Source organism: Oryctolagus cuniculus, chromosome 5, assembly GCF_964237555.1.
Source record: "Oryctolagus cuniculus chromosome 5, mOryCun1.1, whole genome shotgun sequence".
Lineage (NCBI taxonomy): Eukaryota > Metazoa > Chordata > Mammalia > Lagomorpha > Leporidae > Oryctolagus > Oryctolagus cuniculus.
Window position 1 is genome coordinate 61,491,761 of NC_091436.1, and position 17,092 is coordinate 61,508,852.

Below are 17,092 nucleotides of genomic sequence, written 5' to 3' on the forward strand. Positions count from 1 at the left end.
ATTTGAAGTCAAAAGTAGAAAAGTTTGATCAATTTAATGTCAACTTCAGGAAAGATTATGGGCTCTGGAGCCAGCCAGATCTAAGTGTGAATCCTAACTCTGCCATTTTCTTTCTACTACTTGAATGTTTTTGACAAACTGAATAATTTCTGTGATCCTTACACTCCACATCTATGAAGTGGTGCTAATAAAATTTCTTGTTCAGTGAAACATTTTGTACAAACCTGCATATGATAAGTGCTTGGAAAAGAATTCAAATAATTCCACTGCTCATTTTCAGTCTTAAATGTACATTTTTCCATATTCTAACACCTCTGAAATTGGTATGTGTTTCATAACTGATGGCACATCTTTGTTTAATTGGCAGATTTTTTCTTAGAGATACATAAATTAATTGTGCATACTACAAATTGATGTGGCCTAAAACTCAATATAACACAGGATCAAATCATGATAAAACTATATTTCCAATTTCTGGTTTTTTAAAAAGATATTTAAGAAAATTTATTTGGAAGGCAGAATTACAGGGAGAGAAGAGGAGAGACAGAGAGAGATCGTCCATCTGCTGGTTCACTCCCGAAATGTCCACAATGGCCAGAGCTGGCTGATCTGAAGCCAGGAGCCAGGAGCTTCTTCTGGGTCTCCCACATGGGTGTAGGGTCTCCTGCACTTGGGCCATCTTATACTGCTTTCCCAGGTACATTAGCAGGGAGCTGGACCAGAAGTAGAGCAGCCAGGTCTTGAAGTGCCATCCATATGGGATGCCAGTGTCTCAGGTGGTGGCCCAATTTCCTACACCATGACAAGGCCCCCACTCTCTGTTTTAAGATTATTCTGTATTTAGAATTTGAGATATAAGCCGGCGCCGTGGCTCAATAGGCTAATCCTCCACCTTGCGGCGCCGGCACACCAGGTTCTAGTCCCGGTTGGGGCGCCGGATTCTGTCCCGGTTGCCCCTCTTCCAGGCCAGCTCTCTGCTATGGCCAGGGAGTGCAGTGGAGGATGGCCCAGGTGCTTGGGCCCTGCACCCCATGGGAGACCAGGAAAAAGCACCTGGCTCCTGGCTCCTGCCAGGATCAGCGCGGTGCGCCGGCTGCAGCGGCGGCCATTGGAGGGTGAACCAGCGGCAAAGGAAGACCTTTCTCTCTCTGTCTCTCTCTCACTGTCCACTCTGCCTGTCAAAAAAAAAAAAAAAAAAAAAAAAAAAAAAAGAATTTGAGATATAGAAAATTTCCAAATGTAAGAATAATATTCCCAATACATCATGAATAGAAGAGTTTTGAAACAAATTATTTTTCACATGGTTTATCCGTTCCATATTTTAAAAAAACATGTAAGCAAAGCCTTGCCAATCAACACAACTGTCACCACAGAGAAAGCTTCTTTCATCAAACTTCTGAGTCAAAGAAAGGACAAATGTTGCTTTTGTCATGTCTGTAGTAATTGTCTGTGCTTGTCCATTTAACTGATTTTTAAAAATTTCACATATTCTCATTACATCTTTGTCTCTGTTAGGGTGCAATGGCAGAAGATGGCAGAAGATGGCTGGGTCAAACATCCTCTGTGCCGTGTTCTGCTATCCCTCCCTTCCAATCTGAGACTTGTGGATGTGAGGAGTCACTCTGCCCCTAGCTGTGCTAGCCTTGGTAAGAGAATCCAATTCTTCCTCACCATGGATTGCATGCTGCAAGCAACATGGAGTAATGTGCTTTCCTTTTAGATCCTTGGAAGCATCACCCACCAGCTCCAGGACCTCAACAGAAAGAGGTTCCAGAATCACAGCACTGAACAAGCAGCACTGCCACCCACACATCCACGGCTCACGGTGCGGGTCTTGGAGTGTCTGTGGATGCAGCCCACAGGAAGCTGTCACAACCCTCTGTGAGTGAGACACTGCCTAGGATTTGGCCTTCCCACTGTCCTTCCCAGCTTTGCCTCTGGTCGTGGTCTCAGCTGACTCCCCCTCTGCTCAGTTGCCTGCTCTCTGTTGCCAGACCCTCTTCACATTGAAATATTTTAATTGTACATTTGTTAGGATTCAGTGGAATGATTTGATACATGTACACATATAGAATAATATTCAGCCAAGAAAAAGAATGACATCCTATCATTTTTTCATGTTTAATTGGCTATTTCTTCAGCTGAGCTACCTCCCTGAGCTGTTACATGCTGCCAGTATCTAATGGCATTATTATTCCAACCACGAGAATGGTCTGGAACCCCTTCTGCAGCCCTACAAACTCCACTGGGCAACTCTCCATCACTTAGAAGTTTAGATAAAATTATCAACTAAAATTTTAGCAAAAATTATCAACTAGAGCATTTTTGAGACTTTTATATCAATTGTGATTATAGCCCAAATAAAAAAGGTATCTCTCATCAAGAAAAGGAATAAAACCCTCTTTAAACCTTGTTTGACATGTATATTTTGTCTATGTTTTATATGCCAGGTTTGTCATATGCCTTGAGATACAGGAGTGACAAGAAGGACACATCCCCTTGCAGCAAGCAGCCTAGCAAGAAGACAATTTAGAGAAATACTTACCAAAAAGAGTTAAGAGTACCAGGCTGGATGCTTGAAGAACACCTCATCTCACCTAAAATAGGGGAACAGGTAAGCTAGGACCTGAATCTGAAGAATGAGCCTGGAAGCAAAGATTTGCATTTGAATCACCACATGGAATGCATAGAGGAATTGAGACATGAATGTGTAAGACTTGAGATAACGGTGCAGACAAATCCTGGGAGACAGTTGAAAGTCAGCATATTCAAAAAGTGAAGGCCTTCAAACATTGTCGGGGAGAGGACATTGATGGGAAGAAGCTGGTGGGGATCAGATTATGACTTTTTTTTTTCTGCTCATATCAAGGAACTCAACTTTATTTTAATGACAATAGGGAGCTATCAAGGGTTGATACAGAGGAGCTAACAAGAATAGGTCAATTCTTTGCTTTTCATAGTTTTCTCCAGTCTGGTTGATTCTTTAAACTGAGGGAACTGCTAGAACATGAAAATTTCCACCACATTTCAAGGCATTTCAGCTTTAGTCAAAGCCAGAGAGCAGAAGCAGCCTCTGAATATGATGAACCTCACCTAATGATGCTTAAGTGAGGCCCCCTGACATCTGAGGAATAAGCCACTCTCAGAAAATGGAGAATCTCTCTGTTCTATCAAAGATAGACGTTGGCCAGTCAAAAGCTCAGAAAAGTGACAGGTTTAAAAGTGAACTCAGGGGGCCAGAGCTGTGGGGTAGAAGGCTAAGCCACTGCCTGTGGCAATGGCATCTCATATGTGTGCCTGTTTGTGTCCCAGTTGCTCCTCTTCCGATCTAGCTCTCTGCTATGGCCTGGGAAGGCAGTAGAAGATGGCCTAAGTCCTTGGGCCCCTACACCCATGTGGGAGACCCAGAAGAAGCTCTTGGCTCTTGGCTTCAGATGGGCCCAGCTCCGACCATTATGGCTGTTTGGGGAGTGAACCAGCAGATGGAAGGCCTCTCTCTCTCTCTCTCTCTCTCTCTCTCTCTGTCTATAACTCTACCTCTCAAATAAATAAATAAAATAATTTTTTTTAAAAAGTGAACTCAGAACTCATCTCAGTCTAAACCTCTCATTTTGATAATGAATACATAGAAGCCCAAAGAGATGAAGGGCCTTGTCTAAGGTCACATATACCACCTAGGAGAGAGCCAGGATTAAGGTGTTAGTCTGATTTACTGGGTAGCAGCTACCTATGAGCTGAAATCATTTCCTTCCTGATCTTTACTGTACAAACCTGGCTCCTGCAAAGCATTAGATTGGGTCTGGTGTCCAGGGTCCCTGCCCTATCTCATACCCTTCACCTCAAAGATGCACCAATGATTCTGAAGGACGGGGTGCAGTTTAGGATAGGAGTCTTTGCCTGCTAATGGAATCTACAGAGGGGATTGTCAGAGCCCTGGTCTATCCCTTACCAGCATAGACATGGGAGAAATAGGAACAGAGGCATGGGAGTTGACTGAACAGAGTTTGAGTGAAGGTACATGATGAGACCTCCCCTGTGCCAAAGCCTGGGAACCAATATGTCCTAGGGAATTGACCAAATCCTCTGTGTTTGTTCACTGCTCCATTCCCAGCACTTTCCACAATGTCAGGGATTGAGAGTCTGAACATAAGCAGAAATTAAATTATGATTAAACAAATTGGTGAGAGCCTCAGGTGAGAAGACGTGAGAAGGTGCCAAGTGTCTGGACTGCTCTCCAGCAGAACATAGGATAAACCAATGCTGGCCCTACAGGCACAACATTCAGTGACATAAAATGCAAAGAGAGAAGCTGCCAAGAAAGGAGAGGGAAGAAAGGAACTGCAAAGGGGAGAGCCTCACAGACTTGAGAAGGGGGCTAGAGAGCCAAAGGAGCTGACCATGGTTCTGAAATCCTTCCCAACTTTCAGAGGAACAATGGAGAACAGAATGCAGTGCTGCTCTCTTCCCTGCCCCAGTGATTACAGAAAAAGCCTCATGTGGTGGGGGGCGGGGGGGAGCCAGAGAATGGATGGCTAAGCTGCTGCATAGGGATTGGTTGCCTTGGGAAGTAGCCAAGGTATTGAAATTAATACTGTACAAGTTTCTTTTTGTTTAAGCCACCATGATTTCAGGGTTATTTATTGCTGCAGGATAACAGTACATTCTGGCTAATAAACCACACCATATTAGGATTTTGTATTTTATTGTCATATTGTGTTCTTAAGATTATATGCTATTAAACCATGCTGTGTTCTCTGGCTTCAGTTTATTTATTTTAACTTCACTGAGGGATACTTGATACATGATGAGCACTACATATTTTTTTAAAAAATTATTTACTTATTTGATTGAAAGAGAGAGAGAGATCTTCCATCTGCTGGTTCACTCCCCAAATGCCCACAACAGCCTGGGCTGCATCAAGCTGAAGTCAGGAGCCTAGAACTCGATTCAGGTCTCCCACATGGAGGGCAGATACCCAGTACTTGAGGCATTACCTACCAGCTCTCAGGATGCACGTTAGCAGGAGGCTGGGTCAGAAATGGAGCCATGACTTGAACCCAGACACTCAGCTCTGGGATGCAGGCATCCCAAGTGGCATCTTAACCACTGTGCCAAATACCCAGCCTGAAGAGTACATATTTAAAGTGTACATTTTGATGGGGCTGGCATTAGGGTGAAGCAGGTTAAGCCTCTGGTTGCAATGCTGGCATCCCATATTGGAGTTCTGGTTTGAGTCTGACTGTTCCTCTTCCTATTCAGCTACCAGCTAACATGCCAGAGAAGGCAGCATCAGATGGCCCAGTGTGGACTGATGTGGAGTCCCTGGCTCCTGGCTTCAGTCTGCCCCAGTTCTGGCTGTTGTGGCCATTTTGAGAGAGAGCCAGTGGATAGAAGATAGATCTCTCTGTCTCTCTCTGTATCTCTGTCTCTGTCTCTCTCTTTCTGAGTGTGTCTCTCCTTTCTTCTCCCTATCCCTCTTTCTCCTCTCTCCCTCCCTCCTTATCTTCCTCCCTTCCTCTTTCCCTCCCTCTCCTCCTGTATTTCTGATACTCTACCTTTCAAACAAATAAATCTTTTTTTTAAAAAATACAGGTTTGATGACTTTTGATATGCAAAAGCACTTCCAAACATTTGTGGGAAATGGAATTAAAAGATGTTAATTTTGGTGCAAAAGAATTTTCAAACCTATGCATAAGTTATTTCATTTTAATGAATTTTTTGAAATCCTTCATGTGCATGGATTTCAGATTTTTTTGCATCAAAATCAATTTATCTTTTAATTCCATTTTCCATAAAATTTTGGAAGTACACTTGTGTGCATCTGTCAATGAAACTAACATTACAATTAAGTAGGATCTCTGTCCTTAGTGTGCTGTACAGTGTGAATTAATGCTATAACGAGTACTCAAACAGCATTTTACACTTTGTGTTTCTGTGTGGGTGCAAACTGTTGAAATCTTCACTTATATGCTAAGCTGATCTTCTGTATATAAAGAGAACTGAAAATGAATCAATGTGAATGGAAGGGGAGAGGGAGCGGGAGAGGGGAGGGTTGCGGGTGGGAGGGAAGTTATGGGGGGGGAGCCATTGTAATCCATAAGCTGTACTTTGGAAATTTATATTCATTAAATAAAAGTTAAAAAAAAATAATATAAGGAGTATACCCACACTCCAAAAGTTCCTCTTTTCAATTCTTTCCTTTCTCCCATTCTGACTCCCCCAAACCCACCCAATGACCGGATTTGTGTCACTGTACACCTTTAAGAATTTCAGATAAAGAGGTTCTTACACTATTCTTTTTTTTCTGTCTGGCTTTTTTCACTCAGAATAATTACCTGGAGACTCATCCATTTTGTATATATCAACAGGTCATTCCTTTAAATTTCTGAGTAGCATTCTGCTATACAGATGTGCCATATCCTGTTTATTCACTCACCCATTGATGGATATTTGAGTTGTTTCCAGTTTGGGGCTATTACAAAGAAAGCTGCTATGAACATTCACACACAAATCTTTATTTCTAGATGTTTGTTTATTTTTATTTATTTAGAAGGCAGAGCAAGTTATAGGAGGGAATGCAAACAGACCAAGGTCAGGATCTGGGCACAGCAGCATATGGGAGTACAAAGAAGGGAGGTAAAAAAGAATTTGAGGCTGGCACCACAGCTCACTGGGCTAATCCTCTGCCTGTGGCGCCGACACTCCAGGTTCTAGTCCAGGTTGAGGAGCCGGTTCTGTCCCGGTTGCTCCTCTTCCAGTCCAGCTCTCTGCTGTGGCCCAGGAAGGCAGTGGAGGATGGTCCAAGTGCTTGGGCCTGCACCCACATGGGAGACCAGGAGGAAGCATCTGGCTCCTGGCTTCAGATCAGCACAGCACTCCGGCCATAGCGGCCATTTGCGGGGTGAACCAACTGAAGGAAGACCTTTCTCTCTGTCTCTCTCTCTCACTGTCTAACTCTGCCTGTCAAAAGAGAGAGAGAGAGAGAGAGAGAGAGAGAGAGAGAGAGAGAATTGGAAACCAAGGAGGTGTGTCTAGCAGAAACCTTGGAAATCCAGGAGGAGAAAAGGTTTTAAGAAAGAGGTGATTAAATGTGGAGTCTGCTGAGAGGTCAAGGAGAGCAGTGGGTGGAAACTGGTAAATCCAGGACTAGGGTGGCCAGTGGTGCTTCCACCAAGTGGCAGCCTGGCCCACTGCACCACAGGCCTACCCCGTGGACTCTGTGGACCTAGTTTTTCATTTATCTATCTTGGATAAATGCTTGGTAGTAGAAGAGCTAGGTTGTGTGGTACGAGTGTATCTAACTTTTAAAGAAGTCACCAGCATATTTTCCTGTTTGTATGAGAATTCTAACTTCTCCACATCCTTGCCGTGCTTCGTATAGTCTGACCTTTAGCTTTGCTGAAATGAGTAAACATCGCTCGAGAATGCAGCTTTGTTCCAAAAGTCACCAACTTGGGCTCTTGATCCTTGTGTAATAGTCTCTTAACTGGCACTCCTCCCTCAGACAGATCGGGGTTGTCAGGTAGGAACTCTGTGAACTTCCTCCCACTGCCTATAAACTTAGATCTATCAGTACCAATTATTCCCACATTGCCTCGTGTCACAGCAGGGGAGCGGTGCCCCACCTCCTCCTGACGCTGCCCTGGACCCCATCCTCCTCCTGCCAAGCCTCACTCTGGCACCTTTTCCTCCCCCCCAGCTTCATATTTTCCAACTATGCAGCCACTTCCCCTCAGCCTACTATATTCAATTCTTACCCAAACAAAACAAAGACTATCTTGTGACTCTGTATAGCCCTCTAGCAATCACTCCACCTGCTTCCATTTTAAAGCTAAATATTGAAAAAATATAGGAATATTCCCATTTTCTCCTCAATCCCCTATGAATCTCCTCCTCTGCCCATCAAAGCTACTTTCAATCAGGTCACCACTGCCTGCCACATTCCCAAATCTGATTCTTCTCAGACTCTGTCCCACTAGACCTCCTGGCAGCCTTAATCATTCCCTTCTTAGACCTTTTTCTCCTCCTGGCTTTCTAGGGTCTCTGCTGGGCACCACTGCTAGGTTTCCATTTCTCTTTTACTTTGCTTCCTTGCACTCTCGTGTGCTCTGCACCCCAGACTCTGACCTTGGCCTGGTCCCCTTCCCTCCTATGACTTTTCCACTGCAAGGTCAGTGACAACAGAAATTATGCTTCCATTTTAGTCATCCTTGTGAACTCCAAATTCATGAGCCAATTGCCTCCACCTTGATATCCCACAGATCGTGTAATATAACGCATGGAAAACTTGTTTTATCACCATCTTCCTCAAATTTGCCCCTGTCCTATTATCCTATCTCACTGAATCCACAGTTTAACACTCTGGTTTATACTGTTGCTCAACCCAACACTTGCTCACTTAGTTGGAGACCCTCTACTTGAGTCCTCTGATATCTTGAGTCTATCTCCTCTCCTCTACCCTGCTGAGTTGGGCAGGTTGAGCTCACCTCTCATCCTGGATTACCATCTGCCGTCCATCTTTGAGAACTGCATCTTGCTGCCTCCCCAGACTCAACTGTTGTGGTATCTCCTCTGGGCCTACATCTTACACACCCCAGCCACACTGGAAGGCCTACATTTCTCCAAATGGGCTGTGCTTCTGTGTTTCATGTTGTCCTCTCAGTCTGCAACCCCCCCTTTCAATGCCCTTTGCCTTGCAGATTTTTTGTTCTAGGCTCAGATTCCACAATATTTTCCTGACCTTCCTGTGGGATCCTTTCCAACCCAGTGTATACTTTTGTTGCCTTTTTCATTAGTACTGCTCTCCGAACTGTGTCTGTTACTGTACATGGCAAAGGGACTTTGGGGATCATCAGGGCAGGCCCTAAATGTAATCACAAGGGTTCTCATGAGAAGGAGGCACAGGAAGATTTGGCTACAGAAAAAAAATGTGGGCCTGGCAATGTTGTATAGCAGGTAAAACTGCCACCTGTGATGCCGGCATCCCATAGGGGTGCCAGTTCATGTCCTTGATGCTCTGCTCCCCATCCTGGTTCCTGCTAATGGCCTAGGAAACTCAGCAGAAGCTGGCCCAAGTGTTTGGGCCTCTGCCCCAATGTGGGAGAGCAGGAAGAAGCTCCTGGCTCATGGTTTGGGCCTAGTCCAGCCTGGAACATTGCAGCCATCTACACAGTGAGCCCAGTGAATGGAAGATCTCTCTTTTCGTCTCTCCCTCTCTCTCTCTGTAACTCTGACTTTCAAATAAATAAATAAATCTTTAAAAAAAAACACTGATGTAAGATGTTATACTGCCTGCCTCAAACATGAAGGACGAGGCCATGAACCAAGGAATGCAACTCTAAGAGTTGGAAAAAGGCAAACATACAGATTTTCCCTGGAGACCCTCTGGGAGAAATACAGCCTGGCTGGCATCTTGAGTTAGGCCGAGGGAGATTGATTTGAGACTTCTAACCCCCACAACTGTAAGAGAGTCAATGCATGTTTTTTGAGCTTACGTCCCTCTTCATTGTATTTGTCAGTGCTGTAATAAGAACCTAGCATGCTGCCCATGTCCAGCCTGGGCCTCAGGCATCAGAGGCCCCTTTTATAGGCCTCTTCTAGCTGTGCCTCTTCTCTTGGGGTAAAGAATTGATTCTCTCACGTCTACACTAGGCAGCAGGGCCCAGGACCCCAGAATTTCTTGCTCAAGGTCAGTTTCCAGGGTCTGTGTAGCCCTTCCCCAAGTTTGTCCTTTGGAGACCATCTATGCACCTGACAGGCCCACGCCTTGCTCTGAAGAGTCACAGTTGAGGAGGCAGCTGTGCAACGGTGAGCCACTGTGTAGGTGACAGATGGAAACGCACAAGAGCCAAAGCCAGGAGAGCAGGCAAGAGGTCACTGCAGAAACTTAGGAGAGGTGTAATGATAGTGATGGCGCCAAGGGTTAGGATTCAGGGCATATTTTGAAGGTAAAGGCTTTGCTGGTACGTTGGGTGTGTGGTATGAGAAAAAACCAGAGGAGTGAGTGCAATTCCAGGGTTTGTGGCTTGATCAGCTAGAAATTGCCATTAACTCAGATAGTAAATAAGGAATAATGAACACGTTGGGCAGTAAAGGTCAGTGGCCAGGTTTTAAGTGTGTTAAATAAAAGATGTCATTGTGGGGAGGCAGTCGGTTGTTTGAGTGAAGCTTTGCTTTCTCAAAACCTGTATGTTTCTTGCAAAGAGTCTAGAGTCTGGCATTGGGAAATGTTCACCATTCAGTAGGTTAAATGAATGTGTGACATTCAGCTATGGAAATGTTTCAAGATCTAGCCACGGGTTTATATTCTTACATCACCAGATTGGTTAATGTTAAACACCTATCGACGTTACTCAGGTTGGCCAACTGTGTAAGACAGGGTTGTCAACAGCCTGCTTGTTTAGTTTCTTCTTATTCTTGGCTCTCACACACATTTTGATTAGGGCTGGGGCTGATATCGAATATTAATACCCAGTACATTAAAGTCAGATCTGTGGCCTGTGTCTCATTATTCTAACACTAGACCTTTCTTATTGTTCTGACTGCAAGACAGTTTTCTCTGTAATTATAAAATATATAAAAACGTTGACATCTTTGTTCCATCTCTGAAATTGTATTGCTGTTCCACCACATTCGGGGAACTGACAGCCAGAGCTTTTGTATTTTAGTCCAGAATACGTTCCAGACGTGGACAGGACCTGTGGATGCTGAAGAGGCTGTGAAGGCGAGTTCTTTAGAGGCTTTTAATTTGATGAATGAGCAACGACGTGATCTTCACGGGTCTAAATTTACAGACGCTGTGGAAGTGTACCTCTATTGGGAAGGGTGTGTTTTGTCATCTCGTAAAGGTCATGGTTCTGCTATGAGCGGCAAGACCAGATAGCTCGTGCGTTTTCTCTCGTATCTTCCTCAGTCATGCTTTCTTCCTCACTCCCGTTCCTGAAGCTTCTTTTATCATGCTCACCAAGGATGCTTACTTTTCAAAACCTCTAGTCACTTTTAAGTCCTCATTTTACTTACTGTCTCAGCAACACTTAAAAGTGTTTATTTATTTGAGAAGAGGGGAGAGAGAAAAAGAGAGAGAGAGAAGGGAACTCCCACCCATTTGGTTTACTCTCCAAATGCCCATAGCAGCTTGGACTGGGCTGGGTGCTGGGAACTCACCCAGTCTTTCACATGGATGGCAGGAACCATTACTGCTGCCTCCCAGGGTGCACAACGGCAGGAAGCTGGAGTCAGGAGTGGAACTGGGACTCAAACCCAGGGACTCTGATATGGACGTATTATGGGACATGGCATCCCAAATGGTGTCCTAACCACAAGACCCACTGCCCACTCCTTTCCCTCAAACACATTTTTCTTTTTTATTTTGAGACACTGCATTTTCTTGATTTACTCCTATTTTTCTTACCACTCTCCTTCTCCTCTGCTTGATTTTTCTTGTCTCCTTGATTTCTAAACACCTCATTGTCCTGGGGCTCAGTCCCTGGTCCTCTTCTCATCTCTGTCTACAAGTATCTCCCAAGGTGATGCCATCCAGATCCATGTCTTTGTGCCACCTATGCTCAGAGTTCAATAATTCCCTAATTCATTTGTCCAGATTAGATCTGTCTCCTGAACTGCAGTTTTGGATAGCCCACCTCTTTGTGCTTCTGTTCCCTCACCCATAAAGAGGGGTTCATAATAGTCTTTAGCTTGTAAAATTAGTGCTGGGTGTTGTCTGCTTGTACCGGCACACCCACCTTTCGCCCTTCTCCACCTGCTCAGTTGCCAGGAAAGCTGGTCTTTCGTGGATTTCATCAAAGAGTCACCTTGCTCTCTGGCTTCTGATTTAGTTAATGAGATGTACCAACAGGAAGGGAGGGGAGGGTGTTCAGTAATTTATGCCACCAGCTCTTCCCCTGCCAGACCACAAATTGGTAGTGGCTGCCTCCCTCTGCTAATGGCCACAACTCTTGCTGGGTGTTAAGGTGTAAGTCAGCTCAGGTTGCTTTCACTTCCATATAACCAGCCCCACAGCCCTGACTCCTGTTCCCAGTGATCGCCCTCCCCCTTGCCTCTTCTGGCAACCTGGCTGATGCTGGCTCTGGCTAAGCCTTCCCACTTTTACAGGTAGTCCCTTTACGCTAGTCTCCCCAGTCTCCGAATTAAATGGGCCACTGATTTCCTTCTGGGCCCTGACTCATTGAGGATTGTTATGGTGATGAAATGAGCTAATATTTGTAAAGTGCATAGAGCAGCCATGTGGCATTGCTAAGTGCTATGCAAGGGTCGGTGAAACATATAAATGATACATTGCCCGTATGAGCTCTCCATTTAGGTGCCTCAAACGAACTTTTTAAAGTACCCCACTTTTCCTATGCTAATTGAGGTTCTCCAGAGAAACAAAACCAAATGCGTGTGTGTGTGTGTGTGTGTGCACATCCTACCAACAGGCTGTGCAGGTGCATCTGTGTGTGCGGGTGAAGGAATTTATAGCAAGGAATTATGGAGATTGGCAAGGCCAAACCCTGCAGCATGCCCTGGCGGGCCGGAGACCCAGAGTGGATGCTGCAGTTTCCATTCCAGGTCACCAGCTATAGACATAGGAAGAGCCGGTGCTGCTCGTGGAGTCTGAAGGTAGTCTGTCGGGGAGCGACCTCCTACCAGACCTTCTGTTCCCTTCAGGCCTTCAGCTGACTGGACAAGGCCCAGCCACACTAGGGTGGGCAAGCAGCTCTATTCCAAGTCTTTCCATTTAAACCTCGGTCAAAAACATCCTCAAAGAAACACCCAGAATAAGGTTTGACCAAACATCTGGCCTAGCCCTTCTCACCATCCCCACCACTGCCACTGACCTTGAAGCAGCTGTCATTTCTCATGAGGACAGTGGTTTCATGCCTGATCTCCTGTCCTCACTCTGGCCCTACTGGAGACGATTTTCAGTAGAACAGTCAGGATGAGTCTTAAAGTGTAAATCAGATCATATCATTTCCTCATCACTCAGAGTGAAAGTCCAAGTCCCTACAGAAACTAAAGGTTTGAAATGGGGCCCAGCACTGTGGCATAGTAGGCTAAGCCTCCACATGCAGTGCCAGCATCCCATATGGGTGCTGGTTTGAGTCCCAGCTGCTGCACTTCCGATCCAGCTCTCTGCTATGGCCTGAGAAAGCAGTAGAAGATGGCCCAAATGCTTGGACCCCTGCAGCCACATGGGAGACCCGAAAGAAGCTCCTGGCCTCTGGTTTTAAATCAGCCTAGTAGATGGAAAACCTCTCTTTCTGTCTGTAACTCTACCTTTCAAATAAATAAATAAAATCTTCAAAAAAAAAAAAAAGAGCTCAAAATGATCCAGTCCCAACTCCCTCTCCTAATTAATTTCAGACCTGCCTTCCCTTTGCTGGCTGTGCCCCCAGCTATGCTGATCTTCACTGTTTCTTGAACTTGCCAGGTCTGCTCCCACCTAGAGTAATTGCACTTACTGCTCCCTTCACCCATGAAGCTCTTGCCCCCACTTTCTCTTCTGTGTCACACTCTCACTTCACCGAGATTTCCTCCTCAATGTTACACAGCTTCCCTAACCACCCTACCTGAAGGAGCACCCTCTACTGCTTGCCACCCCTCACCCCACTTTATTCTCCTTATTAGCCTTTGTCCTAGCATGGCATTATGTGTTTGTTTATTTGTATGTGGGCCATCTTCCCTACTAGAATGTAATGGGTTGTATTTTCAGCCTTGGAACTGTGCTTGTGTTTGTGGGCTCAGAGCATGCCCATCCATGCCCTCGTGAGCTGTCTTGTTTATCCTCACTTCACTCTGAAAGAAGGGCAAGAGGGGAATCGTCATGCGTGCTCATCGATGGAATGGGAATATCCAGTTCTTAAGAACCTCAAGACACTCTTTCAAAGACAAGAATGCCCTGAGAGGGGATGCTGGGCAAACTTTCATTTAGTTCATGAAGTGATGACGTATAGACTTGCATCTTGGACTCCAGCATTGGAAGAGCTTATTCACTTTATGAGGCAGTACATCTTGCTACAAGACTTGATTGGCAACGATGTACTAAGTCAGCGTGTTTTAAGCATTTAAAATTCTTATCATCCTGGGCCAGCTCACAAGTGCACGTGTGGTGATATGAAGGAATGGTTTCATATATCCTTGGAAACTTGTCTTCCAAACCCAGTGGCCAAGGGAGTGGACCAACTAGCACAGATAACACTAAGAACCCTTTAGAATTCTTTGAGTACAGTTACATGGACATATATTCCCTTCCTGCCCACTACAATAATCTGAATTAGACATCTCAGAGAAAATGTATGCATAATAGTGCATATGATTTTTTACATTAAGTTGTTCTCAGAAGGGTGGGGTTACATAATAAACTTAGAGCAAATGCACTCATAACCCAGCTCTCAACTAGTAATTCTGTAGCCAGTCACAGACCCCAAATTATATTTTTATAACATGTTTATTTGTGTACAAAATATGTTGTAATTTGTTGATGCATTGCAGCAAAATATTCTATCACATACAACAAAAATACACCTTTTGCTCCCTTTCCCCTGCCCTGAAAATGGCAACACTGTTTTGGCAGTTCAGCAGCTAAAATAAAGTGCTATTAATTAAGCAGTATTGGAATGTCTTCATTTGACAAATGTGATGTACAATTTCAGTACACAACCACATCTCTGCATTAGCTTTGCACAGACCTGGAAGCTCCACATTCCCAACACCTTCAGAAGATACAAATATTTGTATATATATGTACACATGTATACACTGTATATGTAAAATGCCAACAAGCTTCCTTGTCCTTGTGAGTTTGTTGCATTGGGGTTTATTTCCTCTTTCTTTCCAATGTCAGTTTCACACCACTGGAATCTCAGAGTTCATCCGCAGGCACGGAGAGGCTCACCAAAGCCAGGCTTGTTGGGGGCATGGTGCTGGCGAGAAGACACTGGGGGAGCCCTTCAGACCTCACTGGGGGACCTGGAGCGGAAGGGCACTTTGGACTGGAAACAGCCACAGAACAGGAGCCACAGGGCGCGCTGGATCTCCTGGTTGCGGAAGGCATAGATGATGGGGTTGATCATGGAGTTGTAGGTGGCAGGCAGCAGGGTGGCATAGGTGTAGATGGCCGGGTCCTCGTGGCTGCCCACCACGCAATAGATGGCGAAGGGCAGCCAGCTGGCGCCGAAAGTGCCCAGCACCACGGCCAACGTGCCCACGCCCTTTCTGGTGGCAGCGAGGTGGGGCGGCGCCAGACAGTGTTGCTGCAGCGCGATCTGGTGCGCGTGGCGCCACACCACCTGGCAGATGCGCACGTACAGATGCAGCATGATCCCGAAGACCGCAAAGAAGGCAGCGGAGAGCAGCGCCACGTGGCTGCGCGTCAGCGGGCGCACCACGCTGCAGGCGGCACGCTCTGCCAGGCAGTTCCAGCCGAGCACCGGCAGCAGCCCGAGGCCTAGGGACACCGTCCAGGTGGCGGCGAGCAGAAGGTGCACGCCTAACAGGGTCCGGCGCGAGTAATAGGTGAGCGCGTTGTACAGTGACAGGTAACGGTCCACTGTGATGGCCAGCAGGCTGCTCACCGAGGCGGCAAAGGAGGCCACGAGGAAGCCCACGGTGAGCAGGCTTACAGTCTCCGAGGGCACCAAGTACTGGAACACGAAGTGCAGGATGAGGCCACAGCCCGCCAGCAAGTCGGCGGTAGCCAGGCTGCCCACCAACACGAACATGGGCGTGCGCAGGGCCGGGGTGGACGCGATGAGCGCCACCACCAGCGCGTTCTCGCCCGCGATCACAGTCCCCGACACGCACAGCAGCACGTCCCATGGATTCACCGCGGGCAGCAGCAGTCCCGACGGGCCCGCCTGCAGCTGCGAGGACAGCTCCAGCGACCCGTTAGCGCCGGCGCCGCCTCCCAGTGCCGCGGCCGCCACAGGGGGTCCCCATTCCCTGGCGTCCGGCGCCCCTGCCACAGTGGCCGCAGCAGCCGCTCCCTCAGCCGCCACCGCCACCACCTGGGACTCGTTGAGCGAGGCGGCGCTGGCGTTCATCGCTGCCAGATGCTGCACCCTGCAGAGAGAGGGAGGGGAAGGGTCAGGGGCGCCCCGAGGCTGTCAGAGAACTTCCTGTGTGCAGGTCCCCTATATGAATCTGGCCCAGCCCAGGACCCCGGAGCAGATCCAGGAAGCAGCGGTTAAGTGCGAACCGCAAGCAAAGACCTGTTGAGTGAGTGCGCACGAAGTGCACGGCCTGAGAGTTTTTGCACAGATGTGCACAGGGACACTGCGCGCACACGCTCACTCGGGATGGTCCGTCAGTGTGCTTGTGTCTGCACACGCACTCCCGCACTCCCGCACTCCCGGAGGGGACGGTCAGCAGTGAGGGTGGGCCGCGGCCGGCACAGCGGGGCAGTCCCTAGGGCTGGGCGCGGTGCCGCTGTCCTTGGTGCTGAAAGCGAGGATTTCTGAGATCGCGGCGCCCGGAGAGCCCCGGAGCGCACAGAGACCCTTGAAAGGAGTTTGCGAGCGGAGAAGTTGGGGTGTGTGCCCGTGGGGTTTGGGTGCGGAGTCAAGCCTGGCTCCGTTTCTCAGGGAAGACCCGTCCCCGGGCTCTCCTACACCCCTCCGCTCCCCAACCACTGCAAGTCCCCCCAGGAGCCGGCAGCTCACCTGGGCAGTCAGGGCTCCAGCAGGTCACTGGTCATGGGCACCGTGGCTGGGCGCCGTGCTGCGCTCCCCGCGCACACAGAGCAGTTGCTGCAGGCGGTAGCCGGGCGGACGAGCTGGGAGCGCGGGCGCGTTAGCTATGCGGGCGCCGCCGCTAGTGAGACTCGGTCCTGGGCGGCGGAGGCTGCCGCGAGCAGCGCGCCCGCCGGAGATTGACAGGCAGGGCGCGGTGACGTCAGGCCGCTGTTCTCGGGTGCGAGCCGGGCGCTTGCTCTGCTCGTCCAGCCTGCCTTCCCCGTTTCCCGCCCCCAAGGGGGCCCAGAGGGTTCCAGGAGGGAGGAGAACCTCCAGGAAACGAATAAGGGAGAGAGAACGGTGAGGGAGAAAGGAGGGAGGGCCGAGAGCGTGAGTTGGGAATAAGTGTGAGGGGCTGGTGG

The 17,092-nt window shown here is 47.6% G+C and overlaps 1 protein-coding gene across 1 annotated transcript; it reads right to left on the reverse strand.

Moving 5' to 3' along the window:
* Positions 1–14,450: 14,450 nt before the first annotated feature.
* On the reverse strand, positions 14,451–16,860 carry GPR6 (G protein-coupled receptor 6). Its single transcript, XM_002714903.5, has 2 exons — positions 16,659–16,860; positions 14,451–16,059 (listed from the first exon to the last, which is right to left on the reverse strand). Exon 2 carries the CDS (start codon positions 16,038–16,040, stop codon positions 14,949–14,951), a length of 1,092 nt encoding a protein of 363 aa, XP_002714949.1. The 5' UTR covers positions 16,041–16,059; positions 16,659–16,860; the 3' UTR covers positions 14,451–14,948.
* Between the last annotated feature and the right edge of the window lie 232 nt (positions 16,861–17,092).